Source organism: Eubalaena glacialis, chromosome 2 (genome assembly GCF_028564815.1).
Source record: "Eubalaena glacialis isolate mEubGla1 chromosome 2, mEubGla1.1.hap2.+ XY, whole genome shotgun sequence".
Taxonomy (NCBI): domain Eukaryota; kingdom Metazoa; phylum Chordata; class Mammalia; order Artiodactyla; family Balaenidae; genus Eubalaena; species Eubalaena glacialis.
Window position 1 is genome coordinate 7879368 of NC_083717.1, and position 22415 is coordinate 7901782.

Below are 22415 nucleotides of genomic sequence, written 5' to 3' on the forward strand. Positions count from 1 at the left end.
TCACTCACCCCCTGGGCTGCCCGGCATTGATAGCGTTCTTCCTGTTCTGTGGCTTGTTTCTCTTTTATTGTCAAAGTTAGTAACGAGTTGAGATGACTCAGGGGCTAGTGGAGACTGGCTCAAGAGAGAGAGGATGGTGAAGAGGGGGAGCCCGGACTAGAGAAATCCTGAGGAATTGGCCGAGGACATGGAGGCCAGGCAAGTCCCAGCTGACCGTTAACGTAGACAGAAATCCCACCTGTGAAAATGCCAGCGAATGTCGTCCTTCTCCTGACCTGCCTCAGACATTTCAGATGAGGGTTGCTAGGGAATGGCCCGAGTTTGGGTTTTGTTTCGCCCCATTTGAAGAGACGGCAGCCTGATTGATCTCTCCCCAATGTCGAGGTCCCCTGAAGCCTGACTTCCGTGTGTTGTCGGCAGTTGAAATGGTTCCAGAGCGCTGGGCTGGGATTCGGGATCCAGGTTCTCCAGGGCCATGCCCCCAGCAGTGATGGAAGCTTGGACGTGCCTTTAGATGTGCAAGAATCCTCTCCCAAGTCTGAAATGTGAAGGGTTGGAAGAGGTTTCTGGGCCATTTGGTTGTTGAAGTTTCTGTGCTAGCTTCTCCCAAGGCTGCATGTAGTACTTGGGGTCAGGGGCTCAAGCCTGGGAAGCTTCAACATCTTCCTCTCCATGGTGGGTGACTGTCCCACCCACCGAATGAGCATGCTGTCCCCCACCTTCCCCACCCAAACCTCCTGCACTAACCTCCCTTGCATGACCTAGTGTCTGGCATACAGTAGGCGCTCAGAACGATTTTATCGAGTGATGGGTTTTGCTTACTGTTGGAAGGTGCTCTTGCCCTTTCTTTCATGCTCATGAATTTCTGAGGCCCCCAGTGTTGACTGTTAGCTGGTGGTAGGCATCACAGTCATGCTAAGTCACTAGACCCCTCTTCTAGTGATTGATGCCTAAAATTTCTATTCATGAAAGATGCATCCATTAGATTAAAACTTTTAAATGTTGTTAATGCTTTAAATATTTTTTTAATTAAAAAAATTTATTTTTACTAGTTTTCATTGAAAAAATTTTTTTGAAGTATAGTTGATTTACAATGCTGCATTCATTTCAGGTGTACAGCAAAGTGATTTGTTAATGCTTTTTTGCAGGGGTCTTGCCCCTCAGAATAAGCCAGAACTGCAGAAAGTGATGGAAAAGAGAAAACGAGATCAAGTAATAAAGCAGAAGGAAGAGGAAGCACAAAAGAAGAAATCTGACTTGGAAATAGAACTATTAAAACGGCAGCAGAAGTTGGAGCAGGTGGGGTGATTGGGGTGAAAGGTGTTTTTTGTTGTCATTGTTGATTAAGGGGTACGATATATTGATTCGGTACATTTGTATCGCGGTATGATTGCCATCGTAGTGTTAACTCACGCCTCTGTCGCATCATATAATTATCATTTCTTCTAGTGGTGGGGACAGTTAAGTTCTAGTCTCTTAGCAACTTTCATGTTTATAATCGTTTTGTTGTCGATAATCCCCTTACTGTATATTAGGTCTCCAGGACTTAACTTCTCTGCTAGTTGCGAGTATGTACCCTTTAAATAACATCTTTCCCATTCCCCCAGCTAGTCACCATTTTTACCCTCTGCTTTTACGATTTCACTGTTTTTAGATTCCACATGTGAGAGAGATCATACAGTACTTGTCTTTCTCTGACTTATCTTGTCCTGAGACATAAAGGGTGCTGGAACAAGCAGAATTTCCCAGACACGTCGGATGTAAATGTTCTTATACCATGAAAGGAAAAGCTGAGACAGGTGTCCGCAGATGGACTAAAATACACTCAAGATAAAGGGAAGGATTCTGTTGAGGACCTAGAAGGGATTCAGGAGGCAAAGCCCAAACCAGGGAATATCACAGAATTCACAGCCCGGTGCTGGGGGCTGAAGCACTTGAGTGAAGTTCAGCTTCACTTAAGACTGTGGAGCAAGTGCGTGTTGCCCTCGGCTCCTGTTTTAAGTCTTGGCCTTAATCTTTAGGCTCTCGTCACCCCTCGGTATTTCAGCAACAACGAGTCAGCTGCTGCTTCAGCGCAGAATTCTTACCCCAGGACCTAGATCCAGCCACATATGTCAAAATATAAATCTATTTCAAGTGGAGACTAGGAGAAACTTCCTTCCGTTGGGAAATGAAGTCGTTAGGGACTTTGGAAAGAGGAACAGTGTTTTTGGAAAGCCTCTCCGTTTGTAAATAATTATTTTCCTGTTTCTGAATTCTGTTTAGCTTGAACTTGAGAAGCAGAAACTGCGGGAAGAGCAAGAAAATGCCCCAGAGTTTGTGAAGGTTAAAGGCAATCTCAGAAGAACAGGCCAAGAAGTGGCTCAAGCCCAGGAGTCGTAGGTCCGGGCTGCAGAGACCGCGCACCCAGCCCAGCGCACACAAAACGTGTGTGCAGGGGTCTCCCCAGTACTTAACCTCAGGGCCAAAGCCCCTGGAGAGAATCCCAGCCAGCAGAGAACTGTTACTTTGAAAAGAGTTTGGTTTTGGTTTTCCTACCCTCCGGGTGGATCAGTTACCTGTGACTGTTGCAGTTCCTATTCGCCAAACGAAGGACGTTGCCCAGCACTTAAGTTGGGATGATGGACCTGTGTTTCAAAGACTTAAAAAATAACAACAACAAGAAAAAAAGGAAGAGGACACTGGCATAAATTCCTGAGCGTTGCACTACTTGGTTTTTCTTTCAAGCCAAGTTTAGTGGGGCACAGAGCCTTTTTTCTTTCAAAATGTAAAGAAAAATGTGTTTCGTCCTTCCTTTAGTTACCCATTCAATAATGTAGATCGCGCAGACATGCGTTTGATCTGTCATATCCGCTGTTTGTACATTCTGTCTTCTTGTCTGATTTACACTTTCACCCACGTTAGGCTTAACACCAGAGAATGTTAGTATTCACGTGGAACGCAGTTCTTACCTTTGTTGGCGTTAAGATTCCGAAATAGAGTGAGGAGTTTTAAAAATATGGGAGCAAAGAAATACATAAACAAGACTCCGTGAACGTCTGTCTTGATCTTATTTTCCTTCCTGTTGCTTCCCTGATGCTTCACGGTGACCTTCTACTTCAGGGAAGGTCCATCATGTAAATCCATGTATTGCTTTGATAACTGTTAGGGGTTTTGTTTTCTTTTATTTTGTTGTTAAGTTTCTTGCTCAGCGAGGCCTTTTATGTGAAATAACCTCCCAGTCCTTCGAGGAATAAAAACTAGTCCGTATAACCCAACTTCAGTGTCAAAAAGTAGAGGGTCCAAATCTTTTGGTTTCTCCTGAGAGCAGTATGGGGAAAGCTCCCATGTGGAACTGTGAAGGAAGAGTTCTTTGGGTATTTTAATGTGAGTCAAATGTGGATTGGTCTCAAGGAGGCCCGTTTGGAAGATATATAGCATTTATACATTTCTAATATTATTTGAATCCAAGCTTTGAAATGTTCTGGTTAATGATCACCTAGCTCTTTGCCCTTTTTTCTCGTGAAGAAAGGCTATCTCGCCCACTACCTTAGTGATGGTGATGCGTTGGTAAGGATGATGTGTTGTGACTACTGTTGATCTCTCAGGAACAGCTGAGGGGAAGGGGACGCTGCCCGGTTTGTGCTCTCCAGCTGGCATGCTATACTCCACACGAACCCTGAGTTACCAACTACAGCCAGATTCTTCACGCGAAATCCCTTTTCTATTGCCGGGATGGGCAGGGGAACATTCTACTTGGGGTGGTCTAGAAGAATTTGTGTGGATTCAGTATGTTCTTTGTAGAAACGATTCAGCCGGTAATGCCTACATTGAAGGCTCTTCTCATAATTTCTTTCAAGAGTCATAGAAAGCTGGATCCCGAGCTTTTGAATCCTTAATAAGCCTAAGTAGAAATTAGCTTTCTATGGGAATTCTGTAGTTTTCATGGTTGGTGATTAGGCTCCTGTTCATCCCTAATGTGAACAGGACAAAAGTAAATGCATAGATAATATACTGCTAGTCATAGCACATGTTGATTACACCTCAAATGGATTATTTCTCTCATCAGCAAGTATTATTTGAATAAAATACGAGGTGCTTAAGGTACAATGTTGCTCTATCATCATTTACTTTTGAAGGATGGAATGGTAACTATTTTTTTCCATCATTCTTCCTTTTCAGAGAGGAAAAAGCATTAACCAATCATCTTGAAAGTACGTTTCTGATTGTACGTTGACTAGAGTTCTGCCCCTGTGTATACGGACTAGTGATGCAATTTGTAAAATGAAGATTCAGGAGTAGCTCATAGCCTTTAATCCAACCAGATAGGTAAGATCTTTAGATTCTGTATCCTTGAAGCAATTCTGCCACTTGATAAAATTCTCAAGGGCCCTAACAGGCTCCTTTAGGAAGACCAATTCTGTCCCTAGAATTTACCTAGAATGCATTCTTCACTGGGAAAAAATAAATTCCAAGAGCGTTTCCCTCCCAATCTCACTCACAAATCTGCAAAATTATTAGTGGTTAGTAGTCCAAGGTTTGGCCAAAAGAAGACTTGTAAATAGTGTCAAGTGATGTCTCCTCACTAAACAGTGGAATGTACAGATAGAAAAGCTCTTTGAAATTGCCAGGTCAGCTCAGCTTATAAGCCTGAGTTTAAAAAGGCGTCATTCTCCCTCCACACTTTAATACTGTACAGTCCAAACCCCTAGGACTCATGGACATCCAAGCAGTTTTGTGCTTTGAGCCAATTTTTGAGAAAAATGGCTCCATTTTTCCACTCTGCGGTTTTCTTAAAATAGCTCAGTGTTTTCTAGTCTCCGAGTAATGTTGCTTTCTAAGCTATCACAGTTGACTTTATTCTTCTACTCTGAAAAATTTTGACTTGTTTGAGTGTATATAATATATATAAAGGGAGCCTTAATGGATTTGTTTTCATAATTTAATATTTTTTGTATTTGCTCTTGTATAATTGTTTTTAATGGAAAGTATTACAGAATTGAGGGTGGAATTCTTAGAACCAAAGTTATTCTTAATAAAAATCACCACACGCTTGGACCATGCATCCGTGTTTGTCTGATGTGTTTAAGACGGATGTCTGGAACTGATGGGGGGGTGGGTGCTGTGTTCAATTCAAGGATTAGAAGGTGGTTCGAGGGTTTCCCTCTGATGGCCTTCCCCCCAAATCAGTTATGTCCTCTTGCCTTGTGTCAGTCAAGGCTGGCGATTTATTCTGTCAAGCGAATTCCTGCTAAGATATTATGCTACACCTTGCTTAGAATATATGGTATTTTAGCAGCAGCTGTCCGTTCTTCAGATCAAAGTATTCTGAATTTTAGGTAGCTTGGTAGGACAGTGGGAGATATATTTTGGGAAGGGCCGTTTTTTTAGTGCTTGCGAGCACATATGACATGTCATAAGTATGACCATGAAATTATTTTGCTTATTCAGCTAAATTAATTTCATCCTCAAAGAAGTCACTTTGGGAAGCTGTACACATGACTGCATTATACTGTTGGTTGAAATAGCTTGGAGAGTGAAGTTTCTATACTTTGTCCTTATTTTCCACCCCCAAATTACTACTCAGCTTAGTCACCCAACTCCTAATGTCTTTGGACTCTTTTGAAAAATTAAATCTACTCAGAGCAGTGAAGATTTGCTGTGTCTAGGGTTATACCATGAACTCCAAAGGCCAATGAAGAAGGTGGGCTCCAAAAATAATTTGAAGAGTGGCTACATCCTTGGAATAACAAGGCAGTTTTCCAAGGTGACAGTTTTGAGGCTGTCAGTCCATTTCATTGGACCACTGTATGTTCCCTACAATAGTAGTCATAGACTTGAAAGAAGACAGAGGTCAATTAATATGTTTGGTAAGACTGAAAATGCTACAGTACAGCTAAAAGAAGTATTAGAATACTACTTCCAGGCTTACATTTACTAGTATAATGAAAAATGAAGTGTTTTATTCTAAGGTTTTAGGGTAAATAAAATCTTTATGAAGCTAGCCTCACAGTCTCACAATTGTAATTTCTACTTTTTTTTTCCATGTGAGAAAATGCAGTCTGATTATCAATTGGGGATGTTTTGGAACATCTTCCCACTTGCCCTTAGATTTCCCAGCAAGATGGTAATGCCAACCAGAGTCTGGTATGCCTTATCAATATCTTATATAATTAGTAGGGTCATACTGAGAATTTTTTCTACTAAGAATCATCAAGTGGTGAATTCTTTGAGACATTTGGCTCTGTATTGTCTTGAACATACTGTTGGGTCCTTTTACATTTGTTATTTCTATGCTCATGCCTCCTTTTCTACTTGGTTATTATGTGTGACCACTGCTGATGATTACTCTTCTGTGCTATAGTTTCCAGTGTGAACCAACAAACCCAATTGTCTATCAGCTGGTGAATAGATAAGCAAAATGTGGTATATCCATGCAGTGGAATATTATTCAGCCATGAAAAGGAACATAGTACTTATACATGCTTCAATATGAACAAACCTCAGAAACATTATGCTAAGTGAAAAGAGGCAGACACAAAAGACACATAGTGTACAGTTACATCCATATGTAATGTCCAGAGTAGATAGAACTATAGGGACAGAAAGCGGAATAGTGGTTGCATAGGGCTGGGGTGGGTATGGTGAATGACTGCAAATGGGCATGAGGTTTCTTTTGGGGGTGATAGAAATGATTTAAAATAAAATTGTGGTGATAGTCATACAACTCTTTAAATATACTAGTAATCATATAAACATAAATCTACTAATACCTTAAAATGGGTAACTTTTATGGGATGTGAGTTATACCTCAGTCAAGCTTTTAAAAATGCACATATCCTTTGAATACACAATTAGATTTCTAGGAATTTGGCCTTCAGAAGTATTTATCTGCACGAAGATTGTTGTTCAAAGATACTGCAGCATTTCTCATAATTTCTCAACCCAACTATATTTTAGTAGTTTGCTAGATTGAGTATAACACATCTGTGTTCCTTATTATGGACTATAATGCATATCTTTTAAAATAATAAGGTATTATTATTTTATTTTACAGAAATAAGACTTTAAAGCTATACTATTATATAAAAAAGCAAGCTACAGAACAATACATGTAATATAATCCCATTTACATGAAAAAATTAAAAGTGTATCCATACATCTAAATAAATGCTTATGGATAAGACTGGATGTTTACCTATCATTTAAACAGTGGTCACTTCTGGGGAAGGGAAAGGAATTGGGGTCAGAAATAAAGGGGGGATTCCTAGTTTAATTTGTGTATTTTTGTATTTTTAATAATTTTACACAATTAAAATGTGTTCTTGACCTACCAGTGTTTAAAAGGGCACATAAGAAGCAAAGTAAAAGCTTGGAAAAAAAATGTGTGCTTCATACAAAATCATCTCTTAAAAATTAAATGATATTCATGTCATAATTATTTATGTGTTGAGCACGTGTATGGTGAAAAATTACAACAGAATGATTTCAACATTTCCAAAAAGCAAAGTAAAAGTGAATCCGTTTTAAGAAACTGTCAAGAATCCAATTATTTTAAGCACACAGACCTGTAATTGAAGCAGAGTCAAAGGAAAAGAGGAGCCAGGGAAGGAATAAAGAGAAGCGTAGACTCCCGAATGGCAGTGAGGAACATATCAATTCTTTGTCGACCCCCCAGTGATGAACCAGAGACCTAAGCTGGGGCTCCTTGTGAGAGATCCAGTTGTAGGCTTCTCCATGAAAACAACTCTGCCCTTTAAATATTTCCTCTGCTACTGGAATTTAAGGTAGTGTGGCTACAGTATTGGTTTTTCCTACTGTTGTTTTTGTTGGCTGAGGTCAAGGGGACTGGGAACGTGGGGACATGCAGCTCGGTAATGAATTACTGGTACCCTGTGCACACAGTGCCTTGGGGGAGCTTTAGGTTGGCCTATCACAGTTTTCTTGGGACGTTTTCTCTCTTGGATGATAGTGAAACTTCTGTCTCTCCCTTGCTTCCAGGTGGAGCCTTCATCCTATTACTAAGAATACTTTTATTTCTCTTTCTGCTTCTTCTGGATGAAGGAAGGTTAAGATTAAAGCTTAGACTCAGCCATGAAAAAAGAATGAAATCATGCCATTTGCAGCAACATGGATGGACCTAGGTATTTTCATACTAAGTGAAGTAAGTCAGACAGAGAAAGACAAATATTATATGATAACACTTACATGTAGAATCTAAAAATTAGTACAAATGAATCTATACACAAAACGAACAGTCTCACAGATGTAGAAAACAAACTTCTGGTTACAAAAGTAGAAGGGGGAGAGGGATAAACTGGGACATGGGAGTAACAGAGGCACAGTATCATATATAAAATAGATAAACGACAAGGACCTATTATTTAGCACAGGGAACTATATTCAATATCTTGCAATAAACTATAATGGAAAAGTATAGAAAAAAAGATATAGATATATACATATATATGTGTAACCGAATCACTTTGCTGTGCATCTGAAACTAACACAACATTGTACATCAACTATACTTCAATAAAAATAAGTAAAATTTTAAAAAATGATTTAAGCTAGCCAAAAAAAAAAGATTTTGGCTAGCCAAAAGAGGAGCTAGCCAAGAACTGGAGAAATGCTGGCCTTTTACAAAGGGCTAATAGGCGCTGGGATGGAGGCTGGCTTAGAATAGAATTTGCGTCAGAGAATGTAGGTGGCAGCGTCAATTGTCCTGACTTCACTGTTGAAGTGGGAGGTGCGATCACATGGGTACCACCTTGGTCATTTGCCCACAGTTATTTACTCATTCAAGAGGTTTCAGGAAACCATCACACCTGTGTCAGCCAGGTACCAGCGAAGAGGGGGCAACACGACCAAAACATCTACTGCAAACCAGGGGGGCAAAATCTTTTTTTTTTAATAAATTTATTTATTTATTTTTGGCTGTGTTGGGTCTTCGTTTCTGTGTGAGGCCTTTCTCTAGTTGCGGCAAGCGGGGGCCACTCTTCATCGCGGTGCGCGAGCCTTTCACTGTCTCGGCCTCTCTTGTTGTGGGGCACAGGCTCCAGATGCGCAGGTTCAGTAGTTGTGGCTCACGGGCTTAGTTGCTCCGCGGCATGTGGGATCCTCCCAGACCAGGGCTCGAACCCGTGTCCCCTGCATTGGCAGGCAGATTGTCAACCACTGCGCCACCAGGGAAGCCCCCTTGGGGGGCAAAATCTTACACAATGAACTGAGAACCAGAGTCGGGTTCATGGATAACCTCTTTAGGGCTAGTAGCCAACCTAGGGCCTTCATGAGGAGAAAATGCACTGTGTAAACTCAAATGAGCGAAGGCGAATTTCTGGTCAAAACTTGTGAATTGGCTGTAATTTGATAAGCTGGTTGTCCCCATTTCTCTTTCCTTCCTTAGTGATTTCAATGTTTCTCAAAGATGAGCAGCCAGATCCGTCAGCTGAAAGTACTTAACTGAAGATGTTTACAAGATATCTTGCTAGAAGCTGCTTCCAGCCCTTGGGATGTTTATCATCTTGTTCAGAGATAAGACATTGTGTAGGATGTAACAAATAATAAGCATTAAATTAAATAAAATGCCACAGGAATGCCGAGAAGATAAGACCTACAGGAGCAAATTAAGAAAAGAAAAGAAATACACTAAAGCTTGTGGTTTTACTGCTACATAGATGCTCTCATAAATGTTCTCTGAGGGGAAGCAGTAGAAAGGAACAGTTCAAATGATGTTTTAAATGAAATGCACATCTTACTGATACTTGATCTTCCTCTTTGCTTCACAGACCCTTCCAACAATAAGACTGGACAGTTTGAAAACCCAGGTTTTTATGAATATCAGTAATAGGAGAGTGGAGTGTGGCGAGGAGGGCACGGCAAGTAAACCCACAGGCCCTCCATGCACAACAGCTTGTAGGGTTGCCAGGTAACGTCTGACATTGTTTATTTCCAAAGAACTTCCTGAGGTGCTTAAGGTTAGGCTGTGGGTGAGTTTAGATTTGCTTCCTAGCGTGAACCCTGAAGAACTGTGCAGTTTGCAGTGGCATGATTAATACCAAGCAAGTGGCAAGCTGTCCTCACGTGCCTGGAGTGGGTACACAGGAATGAATGGCACTCCGGGGAAGCACACATTTCCTCTCCAGGCTGTTTGTCCATTTTTATCACAATGCTCAGCGATGGGGCTACAAAATCATGTTCAGTCCCTGTTGTTTTGGGGCTTAAAATCTAATAAGGAGCCAAATATTATTCAAAGAATCACACAAACAGAATGTGACAACTGTGGTGTGTGCTATGAAGGCCCCCAAAGAAGCAGGAGACGAGGCAGTGAGGGTGAATCCACAGGTCAATTTGCACCGACAAATCTAGCCAATTAGAAACTACGAGAAAGACAGAAAGATCACGCCAAGTCTGAGTAGAACAAGATTGAACGCCTGTACTTGCTCTTTCTCTTCCACATTTTATTCTTCGGGCAAGGACATTTAACCTATAATCCAAGACTCGGATGATCCCAAATGTAGGCTGTTTATTTACTCATACTGATAAGCTATTCATCTTAAAAATAAGTCCCCTCCTCCCTCATTCTCAACACAACTCATTAACTACACCCCCTCCCCCTTCTCACATAGTGAAACAGAAAAGACATTTTAAGGCTGATCAAACATTATCCAGCCAGGTGAGTTCTTTTCTGCAAACCTGCAACCTTGAGGCTCTCATGAATCAGCTTGCGGTGTTGGAGGTGATGACTTTCTTTACCGTATTTTCCCGAATGGCCTGCTTCTTACACAAGATCTCAGGGAATCCGGCCCACATGGTATCGATCCAAGCTGTGCTGGCTTTTTCTGCAGTGCTGCGTCATTTTCCTCTTGTCTTATTTGACCCGTGGTGGCTTTTGGCTCTGGGTATCCAGTGTTGCACCCCTTCCTGTTCTATGATGGAGGATGGGCATGGGGACCCAAGGGAAGCCCAGGGAGGGAGCAGTGAGGTGGAGGGGCGGCCAGCCCAGGAATGGAGAGGAGACCCCTTGTTTGCTGAGTCCACCCTCTCCTCTCACAAGGAGTCATTTATTGAGCGCCCGCTGTATGCTAGCCGGCATGAAGGCTGAACGTGAGTAGGATCAAGTCCCCATTCTGGAGCTTATGCCCCGTAGAGGCCCTTCGAGTAAACAGGTGTCCCCAACATGAGAGGAACCTCCCATATGTTGACCTTGACAGACGTGGGTACAGGAAATGTTGTAGGAGCCGCAAAAGAGCAACTTATGGTTTTCTAAGAGAGTATGAGGGAAGGTCAAATCCAGGTGTCACAAAGTACCACGGTCTTGTCTGTGTCACCATAGAGACACACCTGTAGGCTCACACACATGTTTCTATAAGAGCAAAACGCAGTGATCCAAAGCCATGGCCAATTCCCGGGCCTCCGTGCTTCCTTTCCCCAGCTTGAAACTAACTGTTGGACTCATTCTCACTGGCTGACAGCACGAACCAGGAGGTATTTGGAGATCTCTGCCTTCAGTAGACGGTGTGAGCATGTGTGTGCGTGTGCGCCTGTGCGTGTGCGTGTGTATGTGAGAGACGGAATTCACATTGGATGTCGCTTTGGCATTTTGGGGAAACTCGAGTGGGCAACAGAGTGCGGTTAGGAGCCCAGGTTCTTGTTCAAATCTCAGCCCCACCACTTTTCTAGCTTTGCAGTCCTGGGAAAACAAGTTCTCTGGCCTCAGTTTCCTCCTCTGAAAAATGGGCATATGAACATATCTGCCTCACTGAGTTGATGCATGAGTTACAGGAGTCGACGCGTGTGAAGCCCGTAATAAACATTAGCGGCTGTTACGGTTGCTGCCCAGTTCTTTGTGTCTGTTGTCTCTAGCTTGTATTTATGAGCCCGTGCGGGCTCCATCAGCAGAGACCTGTGTGGGCCGGAATGGCTTCAGGACTGTGCTGCTCACAGAACCAACGCCCAGTGCCCGGGCAATCCTGGTACGAGACCCTCTGCCTTGTGGTGTGATTTAAAGCCACAACACCTACCTCCTCCCAAATTCCTCTTCCAAAAGCCTATAGCATTAATCTTTAAAATCCTGACCACAGCATACCTCCGTGAAAGTTCCAATGTGCCGTCACCTGGGGAGAGAGAACAGTCACACTCTACTGCCTGGCACAGACACCTTGATGCACCCTCAAGCACTGGGAACAGCCAGGACGGTCCCTTTGGGCTGGGGAAGAAAGGAGACAGGCCGGGCCTGAGCAGGGGGACTTGTGGAAGCCAAGCAGGAGCCCTGAGGATCTGGGAGCAGGAGGGCGGCTGTGATGGATGGTGCTGGGGCAAAGGCGTACGGGGCTTGGGGGTTTGTGTTTGGGGCATATGGCTGGTGCATAATAGGTGCTCAATAAATATTTGCCATTGAAAGATGGGGCCTGGAAAGAGGCAGCTTGGGCACTGGCAGGCGTGGGCTGTCTCCACTGTGCCCAGGGCTGGCCCAGCTCAGCAGACATCAGGGGGCCAGGAAGGGAGGCGTGTGGGAGGGGTTGCCGGCCCATTCTAAGGCCCAGGGACTCCTCTGTCCCTGCTACCCCTTCTCACCACAGAAGGACCCTGATTCAGAGGCTTCTAGGAAGCCAGGCTTCCCTGGGGGGCATCTTCGGTGACAAGGCAAGGCAGGCACGAGAAACCTCTTTGCAAGAGGAAGGTTGGTGACCTCAGGTTTCTGGATTTGATCCTTTCTGCTAGGCTGTTTTAATCTGCAGAATTAAGTGGTCATGAGGCTTAAATAAAATAATAAAAATCAAGCCCTAGCTTAGGGTGCAGTCTCTACAGACCCTTCACGGAGGGGGCCGGTTGCCATTGTTACTGCCCTCAAAATGGTGCAAGATGCTGCCATCTAGTGTGCATCAGGAGAACTTTACATTTTTAATTAGAATTGGAATTAATTAATGAATCTACTATTATTTTTATTATTATTTACTCTGTAGGCCTTAGAATTTTTTTTCAGAATATTCATCTTCTGTTCTTGACCTTAGGTGAACTAATGGAAATCAAACACGTCCGTTCATTATGCTGGCCTCCTGCACACAGAGTAAACAGCCCTCTCTTCTGGTCCCAGAGCTGCCTCTCCCTGTGGGGCAGTGGACGAGTCCCTGAGCCTCTGGATGTGCAGTGTTTCTCACCCGTAAAATGGGCTAACTGGACTTTTCCTGTCCACAGCTGAGTGTGAGAAGCACAATTTCACCCGTTCATCCATTCATCCGGCCAATCCAGGGCAGAGCCTGCTGAGTACCAGCCCGGGACCCCCCGTGAGTAAGGAGGGTGCAGGGCTGCCCTCCAGGAGCCGGTGTTCCAGGGAGGAAATAGATTCACACACAAAATGAACAAACCATGGAACCGTTTCTCACGCAGACTCTCTTCCTCCATTCTTTGCTTCCACTCTTTTTCCTTTCCTAATCCTAAAATTCTTTCCTGACACACAACTCTGAACATTACTGCCTTGCTCAGAAACCGTCTCCCTTGTCAATATAATAGAGTCCAATTTCTCTCTCCTGGAAGTCTCTCTATCCTGGCCGCTCCATCGGGCTACTTCCAGTGTTTTGAACTCATAGCAGGTGAATTTTGCCAGGCGTCAGGTGTTCTGCTAAGTGCTTTATCTGTTAATCTTCACCACAACCCAAGAGCTACGTCCTATCATTACCCTCTGCTTATCTATGGGGAAACTGAGGCAGAGAGAGGCCAAGGAACTCACCTGAGGTCACACAGCTAGTAAACAGCAGGTCCCTGGAGCTCAGACCCAGGTTCCCTTGATGGCAGAGCCCGTGCCCTTAGCCTCTGTGTCACGCTGCCACCTAGCTTCCTGCTTCTGCACCTCTGCTCTCCCCACATCGGGTGTACTGGCCATCTGGTGAAATCTCACCAGTTACTCGTGGTTCAGCTCAAAAATCCTGACCACCAGGCTGCCCCTCACATCCATGGCCCTGCTTGGCTCCCCCAAGCCCTAGAAGGGTCCCTACCTGGGTCAGGCTCTGTCACGCACGATGGAGCTTGTACTCATTTGCCTCGACACATTACAAGGATCTCATCAACATCTGCAGTGGCCTGAAGTAAACACAGTTTTGCTGAATTGCAGTAAATGAACAGCACGGGAGAAAGTGCCCTGTACACTGTAAAACAGCAGAGAAACAGAAGTCAGCAGATACTTTTAACATTTCTTGATAAAATGTAAACCGACATCGAATATGAAATGTTCATTTGTGCCTGAGCATTTCTTGGTTTTGATTTTAGGCCACTTTCTATTACAATTCAGGATTGCTTCTGCCATTTTAACCAGGGGTCACTACACCGGGAAGTGTCTGCGTTACTGAGAAAGAGACTTGAAACTATCCCTACGCAGAACTTGCACAAAGGCAAGCTTGACCCTCTGACAGAACTTTAAGTAGCTTCAGGGCAGCGGCTCCAATTAGGGGAAAATCTCACCAGGTAATGGATGGGACCCTGGCCTAGGATCAGGCACTTGGTTCTGGCTGGGCCTCTGCCCCTCACTGGCTGTACCTTATCAAACTTCTCAGTGGAAAAAGGGAGCTCCCCAAATAATTTCTGAGGTCTCTTCCAATCCTAGGGTTCTTAGATTCAGATCTTGGCTCTGGAGCCTCATTTCTTGGAGTCATTTAATTGATTTCGGAAAAGCAGTTTCCTTGCCTATAAATTGGAGCTGGCCTAAATTATCAGAAAACTGTGTACATTGCAGAGAAATATGTATGTAAATTGCCCTTACAATTAAAAATCTAATAAATGGAGGGAAGAAGAAAGGAGCACAGCGTGTTGTCAGAGGTAAGTTTAAAAGGACGGCTCTCTGTGGCGGCCAATTTTCTCTCTTTAGAAGATGAGTTAAGTAGGTGAAACCTGGAATATCTTTTTCTTTGGAGTGACAAGCTGAGATTTACGTAGTCTGTGACATTAGAAACTACGTCCCTGTTCTGTAAGTAAGATTGTCTTACCCTTTCTCTGGTTGTCACGTTCTCTCATTTCTGGGCAGATCTGTCTGATCTTCCTGAACAATAGTTCCAGACTCAAAAACTAGCAAGCTTAACACCTTTTGTGGCTGCTACTGAAAATTGCTTTATATGAAATAATTTGGAATCAGGGAGAAAAATATAACATTAAAAAAACCAAAATTTTCTTAAATAATATAATATGCTTTAAAGAAATTAGTGATCAAAAAAAATCTTAAAAGTCCAGGTATAGATAGCCTCACAGGCAAGTTTTATCAGATAGTTAAATTTTTAACTAAATCAATTTTACACAAACTATTCCTGAGCACAGCAAAAAAGCAAACACTCTCCAACTCAATTTATGAGGTTTCCAAAATCTTGATAATAAAAACAGGACAAGTAGGAGACAGGAAAATTACTGGCCAATAACACTTATGATCATCGATGCAAAAATTCTATACAATATATTGGCAAACTAAATCCAACAACATATTAAAAGGATAATACATCATAACCAATTTTGTTTATTCCAGGAATGCAAGGCTAGTTTGACTACAAACATTAATTAAAGTAATTTTCTAAATTATCATATAAAGGGAGAAAAATCATAGCCAAGGAAAAGAGATCAGTCTAGGAAGCTTAGCCCTACCAGATATCAAGGCATAGTATAATACTCTAATAATTAAGATTGTGTGGTATAGATGTAGAAATAAAAAATTAAACAGTGGAACAGAATGTGGTCCAAAAACCAGATCTACACAGATATTATCATTGGGTATACAACACAGGTGACATTGCAAATCTGTGAGGGAAGAACTGACATTTTAATAAATGTTACTGAAATGATGATTTATCCAGATGGGGAAAAAATGGATTCTATATCATACCATACAAAAAAATTAATTCCAGGTGGATTAAAGAACCTAAATATGAAAGCAAAGGTATAAAGCATTTATAAGAGACTATTTTGAGGACTTTGGAATAATGAAACATTTCTTAAGACAAAAATTGTAAGAAAGATATTAGCAAAATAATAATTGACAAAGGACTCACATCCAGAATATATAGAGAAAACTTATCAGTTAAAAAGACAAAGAACCCAGTAGAAAATTGGGTTATAAGATGTCAACAAATATTGCACAAAAGAAGGAAAACTCAATGGCCAAAAAAGTGTGAAGGATGGTCAGCCTCATTAGTAATTATAGAAATGCAAATTAAAACCATAGTGTAATACCAGTACATTCACACCAGATTTAAAATTTTTAAACAACTGACAATTTCATGTGTTGGAAAGAATATGGAACAATTAGAACTACTGGGGGTGGGAATAAATATTGCTGTCGCACTTTGGAAAACACTTGTATGGACATTGCATTAGTTTTCTAACGCTGTGTAACAAAAATCACTACAAATATAGCAGCTTAAAATATCACACACTTATTAGTACACAGCTGTATAGGCCAGAAGTCAGATGGGCTTTACTGGGTTCTCTGCTTAACTCTCACAAGGCCAAAGTCAAGGTGTCAGAATATATATATTCTTTTTCAGATTCTTTTCCCTTACAGGTTATTACAAAGTATTGAGTACAGTCACCTGTGCTATGCGGTAGGTCCTTGTTGGTTATCTATTTTATATACGCTAGTGTGTATATGTTAATCCCATGCTCCTAATTTATCCCTCCCCCCTCCCACTTTACCCTTTGGTAACCATAAGTTTGTTTTCTATGTCTGCGGGTCTACTTCTGTTTTGTAAATAAGTTCATTTGTATCATTTTTTTAGATTCCATGTATAAGTGATATCATATGATACTTATCTTTGTCTGGTTTACTTCACTTAGTATGATAATCTCTAGGTCCATCTATGTTGCTGCAAATGGCATGATTTCATTCTTTTTTATAGCTCAGTAATATTCCGCTGTGTGTATATATACCATGTCTTCTTTACCCATTCATCTTGTAATGGACATTTAGGCTGCTTCCATGTCTTGGCTATTGTAAATAGTGCTGCTATGTACATTGGGGTGCATGTATCTTTTCGAATTAACCTGGATCACGGTGGCATGAGTATTTGCTTTATAATTATTTACAACACAGACATGTTTTATATACTCTTATATAGTATGAAATATCTCACAATCCATTTTTTCAATGGCAACATTTTAATTAAACCTAATGATTGGTGTTGTAAAAAAGCCCTGGTCATCTAGGAAGTGGACACCAGCATGTCTGGGAAGAAGCAGGAAACCAGGGACTTTCACGATATGAAGGTCTTGAAAGAAAGGATCTCTAATTTCATCTCCGAGCAGGCTCCCGCTGCCCTGCAATAATATCTTGCCTATCAACCAGCCCTTCCCATGGGTTCTAGCATCTGCCAATATGCAGTGGAGTGAATACAACTTGACTGTTCCGAGGGACAAAGGTGAGATAATTAGGGTGCATTCACATTGCAGCAAAGGGATTTAGATTAGATTTGCTTTACCTGTTAGTTGTTTAAATCAATAGCACTGGCCACCATTGTAATAAATCTGTCGAATGTGTATTGGCCTTACCACGTTTGTCAGTGCAAACCCCAGACCCTGAGGCCTCATCTTCATCTCCTTTTCCTGGCCCCTTATCGGGAGGCTGAGTGAGTACAAGCATCTGTTTGCAGGAAATTTCATTTGGAATTCTCTTAAAAAACCAGATCCCTATAAAAACGGAACAAAGGGAGGTTTTAAGGGGAGGAGAGCTCATGCATAATAAATTATCCTTCACTTTTGCTTTGTAATTTCTTTTGGCCCTAAGCTCTATTTTCATGTCTGCGTTAAATGTTGCAGAGATTTGGCTGCCGATGAGGGCTATGGGGGCACTGGAGCGCGAGGCCCTTGAAAAAGCTGGACTCTCCCCTGTTCTTGGAGGAAGAGGCACTTTGGAATGCTCCTACTAGAAATTTGGAAGGAGGGCCTTCAGTGTACAGTTTGGGGAGGTAAAATCCACGCAGCAGTGTCTTAATTCAAGCAGTTTCTTCTATTGATATAAAGGGTTTTACCATTATTTGAATAGGATGGATGTGTTTCTTTGAAAAGAGCACCGTGTAAGGGAATGAATAAACACTGAGTAAGTAAAATTTAAATTCATTCTAACAACAGACTTTATCAGCTCTTTCCCTCCAGACACTGGCCATGCCCCATGTTATTCTGTAGCCCTAGTGCCTGGTGTGGTGCCTGGAGCTGCTGGTTGGCACTCACTGAATCACAGTGAATGAATGAATGAGGTGAACGTTGGGTCCAGCATCCAGGCTTTTTTTTTTTTTTTTTAATAATTTTAATTTTATTTATTTATTGATTGATTTTTGGCTGTGTTGGGTCTTCGTTTCTGTGCGAGGGCTTTCTCTAGTTGCGGCAAGTGGGGGCCACTCTTCATCGTGATGCGCGGGCCTCTCACTATCGCGGCCTCTCTTGTTGCGGGGCACAGGCTCCAGACGCGCAGGCTCAGTAATTGTGGCTCACGGGCCTAGTTGCTCCGTGGCATGTGGGATCTTCCCAGACCAGGGCTTGAACCCGTGTCCCCTGCATTGGCAGGCAGATTCTCAACCACTGCGCCACCACGGAAGCCCCAGCATCCAGGCTTTGATTAGTACTCTTCCCTGACCACACTTTCAGGATCCCTGTATCAAGAGACTTTTCCCCCAGCTTGTTATTCTCTGAATTTTGAATGGAAAAGCAGTAACAGTTTTCTACAGCACCAATCACTAAAGTCATCAGTAACCTGAGGCTGAGTTTGTGGTATTAAGATCTTAAAGACTTGAGACTCTGTCTGTATTTCATTTCATATCTGAAATGAAAAGTTAAGTTGTGCTAATTCGTGTAGAATATCACATCACATATCTTTTCCCGTAAAATGAGATTATCAAATGAAATGTAAACATAACGGAGGAGCTTAGATGGCCTATCAAGGTAATTAAAAGAGATATCCTGTACTATTAGTCTCCAAAGCCTTGGATCCCTTCCTTGATGGTTGTCAAAGCCAATTCCTATGTCCTGAGAATAAAAGAAAAGAAGCATCTGTCCACGGAGGTCACTCATCATGTTTCCGAGCCACAGATTTCTGTGATATAGAACCATAAGAGTAGGAATTTAAGCCAATGTGTAGTTAGTGAGAAATATTTTTTCTTTTTGTTGGGCTGTATATGAAGTTGAGTGATTCTGAAACTGGTCTGCCAGCACTGCAGGCACACAGGTCTGGAGGTCAAGCACAGATGCCTCCTCAGAAGCACAGAACAAGGGCCTGCTCAGGGTTGCCGCTCTTGGGTTGCCCGAGAACCTCCGTGGCCTTTCAAACATCAAAGTGCCCAGGAATCAATACCTGTGCTCCTCCCATCAGACCAGGAGCCAAGAGCATCAGTGAGTAAACTTCCTAGAGTGTATAGGAGATGGTCTCTTCTTCCTCCCTCCCTCCCTTCCTTCCCTTCTTTCTTCCTTCCTTCCCTTTCTTCCTTCCTTTTCTTTCTTTCCTTCCTTCCTTTCTTTCTTTCTCCTTCCTTCCTCTCTCTTTCTTTCTTTCTTTCTTTCTTTCTTTCTTTCCTTCTTTCTTTCTTTTCTCTCTTTCTCATGCTCTTCTTTTGATTTATAACAAGAGCATTGCGGCTGAATTTTCACACTTGATTCTACAAGCATTTGATAAAAACCCCACCACAGTCTAGAACATCAACACTCATCTTCTGGATGACATGTGCCAGTCAACTGTTCCCCTTTTTACCAGAAAAGAGGCTTCTAGCCCCCGGAGGGGCAGGAACACACAGAGTGAACATGACCATGAAAGTGCGTTCCAAGCCCGAGTGAAGGGCTCCAGAGTGTGGGCTGGGGGAATTTAGGGTTTTCTAGGTAAGCAGACATAGAGTCAAATCCTGCTTCATTTACGCACTTCCTCAGCAAATATTTGAATGCGTCCTGTTGGCCAGGTTCTCTTCTAGGCATCCACGGTGTATCAGTAGACAAATTCCCCATTTTCATAGAGCTTGCAAACTCGCAGAGGGTGCATGTAACAGACAATGCAACTAAATTACCATATTTTGTTGATTTGGGGAAGTACAGAGTTGCACATTAGCTGCTCTGAAGTTGGGAGGCCTTCTACAATCACTGGCATCTTACAGTTGCTGTCGGCCAGGAAGCTGCCTCTAAGCATTTGTCCTCGCCCGTGAATGGGCAAACCTGACCACAGCTGTGTAATAGGGGTGGGGCCGGGGCGCAGTCGCTCTCGCGATACCCAGAGCGCGGCGGTCGGAGGTCCCGCCCCGCCAAAGGCGAGCCTGGCAGCCGTGGTCCTTGCGGCGGAGAGTATGCGGAGAGGCGGGTCCGCAGCCTTCTCCCCGGGGCCCTCCAGGCCTTCCCGCCTCGGGCCAGCGGGTGAGCTGCGGGACCCAGGGACAGGCTGGGGACTGTCCCGCCGAGCTCCAGAGCCCTCGCCACGGCCGCCCCCAGGCCTTGAAGCAGCAGCGAGCCTCTCCCCCAGCCCCACCTCTGCGACCTGATGGCGGCGGCGGCGGTCTCCACGGGTGGCGGTCCACGGAGGCCTCAGCAGCTGGAGTATATGGACACTGCCAGTAAGGTAACAGCTTCAACCAGCTTCAGTCTCTCCATTCAAGTTTCAGAAATTGGTCCAGCTTAGATCAGTTGTCTACCCCTAGGGGGTGGCCAGACGTCAGGGTTAAGTTGCAAGGACGTTACGCGTCATGACCTCAGGTTCACCTCTGTGTTTGGGGCTCTTCTCAAAGAAGGACAATTGTCGTGAGGTGGGGGATTAACCTGATTGGTATTTGCTACAACACGTATTTCTGTGGATCCTATACAAACGATTCTCTCCAGTTTATTTATTTATTTATTTATTTATTTATTTTTGCTTGTGTTGGGCCTTAGTTTCTGCGCGAGGGCTTTCTCTAGTTGCAGCGAGTGGGGGCCACTCTTCATCGTGGTGCGCGGGCCTCTCACTGTCGCGGCCTCTCTTGTTGCGGAGCACAGGCTCCAGATGCGCAGGCTCAGTAGTTGTGGCTCACGGGCCTAGTCGCTCCGCGGCATGTGGGATCTTCCCAGACCAGGGCTCGAACCCGTGTCCCCTGCATTGGCAGGCAGACTCTCAACCACTGCGCCACCAGGGAAGCCCCGATTCTCTCCACTTTAAATGAAAAGCTTGAGGGCCAGCCGGGTCCTGGGTGCCTGGCTCCCTCAGCGATGACGGCTGCGCAGGGTCTGGGAACCTGGCCCTGAGGGTGCCGCCAGCTGCGAGCTGCCTCTTCAGCCGGCCTGGGCACTGGAGGGAAGACCCAGACAGGGTGCTGGACGAGCGCTCCGGGGCAGGGTCCCCGGCCTGACCTGAGACCCTCTCCTCTTAGCCAGGACCTGGACCTCGGAGGGGGAAAGTTGAGCCGTGGGACCTTGCCCTTTCTTGTCAGAACGGAGAATAACATTTGTTTTGGTGGAGGGTTACAGGAACATCGTGACCTGACCGTGACCTGACCTGACCTCAAGAACAAAGGCTCTGAAACCAAGAAGTTAGCAACAACTCACCACACCCTTCCCTCACCTTTCCTATAAAAGGGCTTTGCTGAAAGCTTTCTGGGAGTTGGGGTTTTTTAAGGCATGAGCCACTTGTCTCCTTGCATGGCCCTGCATTAAACCTTTCTCTGCTCCAAACTCTGACAGTTTGGTATTGTTTGGCCTCCCAGTGCGTGGGGCATATGGACTTGTGTTTGATAACAGCTGTTCATAATATTGTTGTTACTTCAATCTGGTCATGCACATTGTTGGTACTCTATGCATAGGATTTTATTTGCTACTTAAAATGTCTTTAGAAAGATTCTATGGTGATTCAGCATTGAAACAAAAAGTTATGTACACAAAAAGTCATGGGAACCAAGAAACAAATATTCATTCTTGGAAGAATGACCGCAATTACCGTATTTTCTTATAAACAACCAGCAGTGTTTTGACACCTTAAGAAAGGAAGATACCTCGAAGTAGATGTAGCCACATCATGTTTTATTAGCGAGCTGTACTTGCAAATGGATTGCCTATCACATGCCAAGGATTTTGACCAGAGGCTGAAGACATTGCTTAAAACATCTGAATTACACAAAGAAACCTGAGCAGTGTGGCCTAAAATTAAGGCCTTGACTTGGCTGGCAAGTCTTCTCATTTAGTGACACACTACCTAATGGTGTGTCTTAAAATTCTTGCTGCCTTCGATGAAATGTGATGTTTTGAGTGTAAGAAGTGTTGTGCAGGAGAATAACACAGGAAGGTGCCATTGTAAATGGCATGGATTCGGAAGTGCTTGCTGAGAAGGTGACATTGGAGCCAAGACCTGGAGGAGATCAAGGAAAAGCCATGCTTCCTTTCAGGGGAAGAGTGTTTGGAGAAGAATGACTAAAAAAATAAAGACTTAAGGGCATACTCCAGCCAAACACAAAATAACTTAAAGCTCTCGCTGG

General features: G+C 43.4%; 1 protein-coding gene across 6 annotated transcripts in view; it reads left to right on the forward strand.

The window, feature by feature from the left end:
* The window catches only part of FAM107B (family with sequence similarity 107 member B), a 221314-nt gene extending 216088 nt beyond the window's left edge, over nucleotides 1-5226 (forward strand). For all 6 annotated transcript variants that reach the window (XM_061178237.1, XM_061178250.1, XM_061178257.1 and 3 more), the window contains 2 exons: nucleotides 1149-1299; nucleotides 2266-5226. In XM_061178237.1, the coding sequence (XP_061034220.1) occupies nucleotides 1149-1299; nucleotides 2266-2382 (268 nt within the window). In that variant the 3' untranslated portion in view covers nucleotides 2383-5226. The remainder of the gene's footprint in view (nucleotides 1-1148; nucleotides 1300-2265) is intronic.
* The last annotated feature ends 17189 nt before the right edge of the window (nucleotides 5227-22415 follow it).